At 52.2% G+C, this 8,002-nt stretch overlaps 1 protein-coding gene across 1 annotated transcript; it reads left to right on the top strand.

The window, feature by feature from the left end:
* Positions 1–1,378: 1,378 nt before the first annotated feature.
* On the top strand, positions 1,379–3,048 carry LOC125509620 (zinc-finger homeodomain protein 1-like). Its single transcript, XM_048674630.1, has one exon. The coding sequence runs from the start codon at positions 1,771–1,773 to the stop codon at positions 2,662–2,664; it is 894 nt and encodes a 297-aa protein (XP_048530587.1). The 5' UTR covers positions 1,379–1,770; the 3' UTR covers positions 2,665–3,048.
* The last annotated feature ends 4,954 nt before the right edge of the window (positions 3,049–8,002 follow it).

Genomic DNA, 8,002 nt, shown 5'->3' with positions numbered 1-8,002 from the left:
GATAAGGCATCTGCCGCCTTAATAATTCCTCGCCCGTCCGTCCGGAACTAAAAATCGTGCGCGCGGTTTCCAGAAACGCGCACCCGGCCCAGCGGCGGCGTCAGCCGGTGGTGCGACGTCGTAAGTGGCGAGACATGCCGCGCATGCACGCGCCCATGCCCGCAGGCCCAAACACGTGGTTCCGGCCGCGAGCCCACCTGGCGGTCGTAGCTTAAGAAAGCAAAGGCTTATCCTCCCGCCCGATCGCTAGCTAGCTTGTTTATAGCCGTGACATGGGGCCGTTTCCACGGGCGGATGGGACAAAGCTGCTGGCATGGCTTAAACGGGGAATTAAGTCGGCCGGAATTGGAGACTAGCTAGCCGGCCGGTTAAGCGGCACGCCACGGCAAGAAACGGCAGCCCCCGGCTCAGGTCAACTCTCCGCCACCGCGTGAGCGAGATGATCGGTCGATCATCAGGGCCGTTGAATTTTTTTTTGAGACAATCATCAGGGCCGTTGATGTTGCGGCGAGGTGGGACTGAGAGTGAGTTACCGACCGGGCCGGGCCGGGGACCCGATGTGGTCGGTCATGCGTAGTAGGGAGGGGGTAGCCTATCTGCTGCCGTTCCCGACGCTTCTCCCTATCGATCGGACACCGCTGGACCGTCCAAGCGCTCGCTGTGGACTCCGGGTGGCCGGCCACATTGCTATCGAAATGGCAGTGGCCGGGGACGGGACGGGACGGGACGGGACGGAGCTCTACCACGTTTTATTCCTCCGTCATTTCGCCATGGACGGACAGCCGGCCCTACGCCCGTCCTGCTTCAGTACTTGGTGTGCATGGAGGCTTGGGAAGTGCGAGCTGGTTTATGGCTGCGTCCAAAACGTGAACCTGGAGCCGAGCGAGTGGTAGAAACGAACTGTATTATTACCACCCTCGACGTTTCCTTCGCTACACTACATGGTCGACGGACGGTAGAAACGCGACGCACAGTGTGCAGGAGGAGTGCAACAGTGAAGGTTTTGTACGCTTGCGAGCGGTGCAGGTGCTAGCACTTAATCAGGACCTGAAAATGACGGGTTGCGCACTTCGATGCTCTGGGGAAAGGCTAGCTTAGCTAGCCTTGCCTTGCTTGCATCACTCGACCCGGAAAACAGTTTTTGGTCGAGAAAATAAATTTGCTTGACGCTGCATGGCCTTTCATGGATTTCAATGCACCTCCTGGAACACGAGAAGCGGGATCCTGTGTTGACCATGTTCTTGCTAGACACGAGTAACAAAAGAAAAGAGATGCAAAGACCAGATGTCACGATCAAATATTCCGAGAGAACCCCAATTTAAAAGGCGTTGGAGCCAAACCGGGTGAAAAGGGCGGGGCGGAGAGGGACGGCCAGCAAAGACACGAGCACGAAGCAAAAGAACATACTACATCACGCCTCGGCCCGGGCACACACAGATAGAGAGAGAGGAGAGGGTGGAGGGTGGAGATCAGACAAGTGCGCGACTCGAGAGGGAGGGAGGCGGTGAACAGGAGAGAAAGCGAGTTCGCTACAGAGAGAGAAGCTAGGGAGGGAGGGAGAGGGTTACATCATCGCCTAGGCCGCTGCAGCAGCCTCCTCGGTGCAGCGGCGCGTCGTCAAAACTGGCAGCTAGCCAGATGGTGTCCACACTCTCTCCTGCGTCTCTTATCCCTTCATCCCAGTTTTAACCCTTGCTAAGCCCCTCTTAGCCCGGCCTCCCCTCGGCAACCCAGAGGCTTAGCCTGGCTAGGCACGGGCCGTCGGCGAGCATGGACTTCGACGACCACGACGACGGCGACGAGGAGATGCAGATGTCCATGCCCATGCCGGTGAGCTCCAGCTACGAGCCCCCGCCGCCGCTCTCCACGGGGTTTGGCGGCGCCGGGGTTGCGCCCAGCAAGCCTCCTGGTGGTGGTGGTGGTGGCGGTGGTGGCGAGCTTGGCGGCCGTGCCAAGGCCCCCGGCGGCGGTGCCAGGTACCGCGAGTGCCTCAAGAACCACGCGGTCGGCATCGGAGGGTACGCCGTCGACGGCTGCGGCGAGTTCATCGCCGCCGGCGAGGAGGGCAGCATCGACGCGCTCCGCTGCGCCGCGTGCAGCTGCCACCGCAACTTCCACCGGAGGGAGTCCGACTTCCCCGCGGGGGGCGAGGGCTCGCCCTTCTCTCCCACCGCAATGGTCCCCTACGGAGGCGTGCCGCCGCACCACCAGTTCTCGCCCTACTACCGCACCCCGGCGGGCTACCTGCACCACCACCAGCACCACATGGCCGCGGCCGCCGCTGCAGCCGCGGCGGGGCACCCGCGGCCGCTGGCGCTCCCGTCCACCTCCCACAGCGGGCGCGACGACGCCGACGAGCTGTCGGGCATGGCGGCGGGGCCCATGTCGGCGCTGGCCCCGCTGAGCAGCATGTCCCTGGGCGCGGGCCCGTCGGGGTACGGCTCCGGGTCCGGGTCCGGCAAGAAGCGGTTCCGCACCAAGTTCACCCAGGAGCAGAAGGACAAGATGCTGGCCTTCGCGGAGCGCGTGGGGTGGCGCATCCAGAAGCACGACGAGGCGGCCGTGCTGCAGTTCTGCGACGAGGTGGGCGTCAAGCGCCACGTCCTCAAGGTCTGGATGCACAACAACAAGCACACCCTCGGCAAGAAGCCGCCCAGCATTTGACGGACCCCGCTCCCGCTGGCCGGCCACCGTCCGCATGCAACCGCACGGCGCATCTGGCGTCCTGGGCCAGAGCCGATCGCCCCACCGTCACCGGCCGTGGCTAGCCTCCGATAGGTACCTGCATGTGCTTCTCTCGTTCATCTTAGCTAGCTACCGCATTCGCGCTTGACGACGTTCCCCTCCGCGGCTAGCGGTGCATGGCTAGCTTACATTAGGTTAATCTGTAGCGAGCGTTCCTTGGTTCTTGGCTGGATTAATTTAGGTGGTCCTCTATTTTCATTTCATTTCATTTCTATTTACTGTTGCTCATGTAACTCCTGGCTATGGCGCCACGGCCATTTGCTGATTTGGTTCTTGCTGGGGAATGTACTGCCTGATCGATCAGCTAGCTGGCGAGGAATTGTATCTGGGGATCGGGGCTGCCTGCATGGCCATGGATTCCGTGCGTGCTCCTGAGTAGGAGTATTTTTTTTTTCCTTTTCGTTCTTGTCGTCGCTAGCTGGAGCTGCGTGCGTCTGCGTTGGGACAATTTTACTCATGGGTCCAGGTTTGCTAGTCGCTACTACCACCTGCGTGCCATTGCCACACCTAAAGAAGATAGACAACTGTTGCATTCCGTTCTTTGCTTAGCCATTTTCCTCCCCGCCTCCTCACTCACTTCGGGCATTTGTTCGGGCACGGGGTAGCTTAATTTTGCACAGACCAATGCTTCCCATCCCCTCCATTGATCCAAGGAAAAAAAATGAGCGCCATGATCCATGCAGCAGGACTGTAGCAGCACGCTCCATGACGTGCTCCACTGCTCCTGGCCCGATTTTTCTGTCTCTCTCGCCATGAATCAATGCAACCGTTCGCTCGCGTCCTGCCCCCGCATTTAACTCCCTCGTCTCGCGAGCAATGTTAAGGTTCTTCTCCTCCTCCTCCTCCTCCTTGATCAGTTCTGCCCGCATTAAGGGCCTCTGGCCCTTTCTGCCGATTTACTCGCTTCTGCCCTGCGTGCCTTTCCGTTTTTACTCCCGCCATCCATCGATCGATCAGTCGCCTTTAATACCGGCGCAGGGGGCGCACGCGGCCGCTAGCGGCATTCATCACGGGTGGATGCGTACATGGACGGAGGGAGAGGGATGGACCGATCGGCGAGCTCCGGGACAAATTTATGGCGACGTACTTTGCCTTACGGTATGTGCATGTCAGCGCGTGTCGCTGTAGCACGGACGGAGCATATGCTGCGCTGAGCCTGAGCTGATCACGCCTCGCCGCCTGGCCGGGCTGCTGCATGCGCAAGGGGAGGGAGAGGTGCGCGCAGTGCTGGCAGCTTTGCCTAGCTGAACACTCCACCCGTGGAGTACTATAGTCGCGGGCCGGATCGATCGCCGTAGCTTTTCGGCCTGCGCTGCCGTGCCGATGCCAATGCCAACGCCGATGCCATGCATGCATGTGCTCGCCGTACGTCGCGCCGGAGATCGATGCAGTGGGAGCAGCAGAGAGAGGCCGCAGCGTTCGAAAATGCAGCAACCTTTGCCCCTCTCCTCGTAAATGTCATCGTGTGACCTGGCTTTGGCTTTTGGGAGGCAGCCATGGCGATCGTCGACGTCTTCCTGTGTGCTGCACTGGTGCAACGTGGGTGGCACACGACTCATCATGTATGTACTTATGGATCGGAGTCCAGCCGCGTACGTGGTCCCGATGGACTCTTCGGTGGCACGAGATAAAAACTTTCAATGGATTTTGGAGCGAGCGCTGTAGCAGCAGCAGGGAGGAGCTAGCTTTGCATTATGAAGCCATGCCATGCTTGCTGGCTGCACGCCCCGAAAGGCGACTGTGGCATATTTCTGTTTTGGGAGAGGTAGGATAGCCTCTTCTTGCTGCAGCCTGCTGCTCCTGTTTTTCTTTTTCTTTTTTTTTTCCTATCGGTGAATCATTGCATTTGCATGTGATGTATGCCAACGTACGAGTAGTATGTATATCCCACCCCTCCACAAAGAGAAAAACGTCTACTGGTATATTCAAGGTGATGCAAACTGTTCCGCTACTCCCAAACTAAGTACACTACCACTAATATCTTTGTAGTCGATCGGGCACGAGAAGCAGTCGTTAAGCCAACTAGCTAGTAATCCCTCTGTTAAGAGCGTTTAGATCATTACTCTACGGAGGGAGCAGCAACTCTACTTTCACCTGAACCTATGACTGGCAGGTTACAATATTAATTTTTACAACGGTGGCCGCAACAGCGGTAAAAGTTGACGCACTGATTAACCGAGCACGACCAGTAAACCTGCACGGTGTGAAGGTGACACTATGAACGATTGCAAATAGTTGCAAAGGACGGTAGGGAACAATTAATGCTGCTGTACTAAGGCTGTGTTTGTTTTATGCCTCCGTTGGTTGGGAGGAATCTTGTAGGAATTTCAAATGATAGGATTTTCATAGAAAAAATTCCTTTAGAGCCCTTTGGTTTGTAGGAATGAAATCCTATTCTTATAAAGGAATTCTTCCTATCCTTCATATTTCATAGGAAAATAAACATTAACCTAGTCTTAATAAAAAAATCATATGATGTGAATCAAAAGGCATCTTCTTTCCTATTCCTACTCATAGAATTTGAGATACATGTCACCTCATTTCCTATGACTATTCTATTCCAATGATTTTCCTACCCTATGAATCAAAGAAGGCCTTACTTGTGCTTTTGCACATTAACAAAAAGCCACAAAAACATCTAAATAGGGGCTTTTTCTTCGGATTTTGGCTTATGAATTAATATTGTTATACGATGGTATAAGCCAAAAGCCGAAGCAATAAAGCACCTAGGAGTCTTTTTGTCTTCTTTTTGTCAAAATGAAAAGGCTGCAAAAGCCTAAACAAATAGGGCCTAAGTTGTCCTCCTTCTTTTATCTCTGTTCTCCTCTTGTCTTCTACTCCCAAACTTCAAAAACATACTCCCTTTGTTTTTATTCTGTCCGTGTATTAGCTTTAGTCAGAGTCAAACTTTGTAAACTTTGACAAGATTTATAAACAAAAATAGTAAAATATACATTAAAAATTCAATATTATTAGATTTATTATTGAATGTACTTTCACGTCATATGGTAAATGTTTATATTTTTTTCTATGAACTTGATCAAATTTTATGAAGTTTGACTTCAGTCAAACCTAATATGCAGAGTAAATAAAAAATGAAGGGAGTATTATATTTTTTTTATGGAGGGAGTATTTTCTTACATTAGGTGTTGCACATGCACATAACATCAGGTGTTACACTTGCCTCTTGAGCGGCACGTCTACATTCGTATAGATAATAGACATAAAATTCAATTACTTGGAAGCTCTTTGTTGATGGCGTGTACTCTGCATCCTCGGCTTACAAGGCGCAATTTGAGGGTCTTACCATCTCGACCATGCTTACAACCGTTTGGAAGGGTTGCCCCCCCCCCCCCCACACGCCACGTCTCTCCCCCGGTCACCCCGGGGGGAAGGGTTCCCCCCCCCCCCCAAAGTGCAAGTTCTTCGCCTGGTTGGTCTTACAAAACAGGATTTGGACAGCCGATAGACTAAGCCGACGTGGATGGCCAAACTGCGGTCTTTGCCCTCTTTGCAAGCAAGCTCCTGAGTCCGTTGTGCACCTTCTCGCCCAATGCCGCTTCACGACCCGTATTTGGACCGAGATCGCCAACTGGCTTGGCCTCCTGAATTTCTCTACTTTGGCTTGGGCAAATGCCACCTCGTTGAGAGGTTGGTGGACTGATACAGTGAACAATACAAGACCGCACTAAAAGGCTCTCACTTCGTTGATGATGTTGGTATCTTGGGAGATTTGGAATGAAAGGCTCTCACTTCGTTGATGATGTTGGTATCTTGGGAGATTTGGAAGGAAAGGCTCTCACTTCGTTGATGATGTTGGTATCTTGAGAGATTTGGAAGGAAAGCAATACGAGAGTTTTTCGAAACACCGCCGCACCCACCATGTTAATTGTCGGGAGGATCAAGGAAGAGGCCCATCTTTGGGCTCTAGCGGGTACGAAATACTTGAGTAATGTAATGCCGCGAGAGTAGTTGTTTTCTTCCCTGCGTTACGGGCATAAGCGTAAACCTTCTTTCTTAATCAATGAAAATGGCAAATGTTTTGCCTTGTTTCAAAAAAAAAATAGACATAGACTAAAGCATTCTTTTTTTTAAACGGAGGCAAGAAAAATTGTCTCGTCGATCGGTCAAGCATGAGAGAATTATCTAATTAATTAACAAAAGCCGATATAAACATACCACATGTGGATTGCTTGAAAGCATGACGTCTCATGATCGCATGGTAGCGCACCTGATTTTATTTTTTTCTGCAGGCACACATCGCCTTTGCTGAACACTAAAATGGCCATTGCTAACAAGCAGCGGCAGCGTGTATAGGAGACTAGACACTGAAATCTATGAACATGAAATGTAAACTACTGCCTCGTTTCCGAACTATAACATGTTTTACTCCCTTCGTTCCTAAATATGTCTTTTTAGAGATTTCAACAAATGACTATATATATATAGCAAAATGAGTGAATCTTTATTTTAAAATATGTCTATATACATCCGTGTGTGGTAATCCATTTGAAATCTCTAAAAAGACAAATATTTAGGAACAGAGGGAGTACATATTTCAACATGCACTACATACGGACTGAAATGAATAAACAGAAACTAAAAAAGTTAGAACATCTTATAATTTGGAACGGATGCGGTAGCTAGCTTTGAAGAGACGAGTGTGGAAAATTCAAAGCGAAAAAGTTCATAATTTGGACGCACGTCCTCTGTAGAGGGCAATTTCAAACTTTCAGTAAAACCATTTTATGCCACGTCACATAAATGGCAAACGGCGAGGTGTTTGTAAAGCGCTTAACAGTGACCACCACTGTTGCGTCTTGTTGTACTTGCTGACACGAATAGACAGAATTAGAGATCCAGTCAAAGAGACTGTGCTCGCGGGCCCCCGAGCCTCCAGCAGCACGATCATAAGGTGTAATGGTCACTTAAGTACGACTTACTCCATGGCCACTGTGCGCCCGCGTGGTGGTCACACCGGGCTCAAGTATGTATACGGCACTGTGGCCTGATCTTGTCCGTTGTTACCGTGGCCCGCGTGCAGGGCCCCCGCCCTCTGTCAACGTTAGAAAAAAGGAGCTTAAAGTCAACCCAAGCCTTGCGCAGGCTATCTGATGGTGGTGGTGCGTTGGCGCAGTACTGTGCTGTCATGTAGCAGCAGCAGCAGCAGCAGCTAGGGCATGCTGCTATGTGAAACGACGCCTTTGAAACATCTAATCGTCGGCCCTACTAATCACTGCTTCAGTTCCAAGCGTGA

Source organism: Triticum urartu, chromosome 5, assembly GCF_003073215.2.
Source record: "Triticum urartu cultivar G1812 chromosome 5, Tu2.1, whole genome shotgun sequence".
In the NCBI taxonomy this organism is placed as follows: Eukaryota; Viridiplantae; Streptophyta; class Magnoliopsida; order Poales; family Poaceae; genus Triticum; species Triticum urartu.
The sequence above is the reverse complement of the archived record's forward strand: the minus strand, read 5'-3'. Positions and strand labels throughout refer to the sequence as shown.

What these genes read in the sequence shown, in the direction of transcription:
- LOC125509620 (XM_048674630.1), top strand. Translation starts at nt 1,771, where the DNA reads ATGGACTTCGACGACCACGACGACGGCGACGAGGAGATGCAGATGTCC.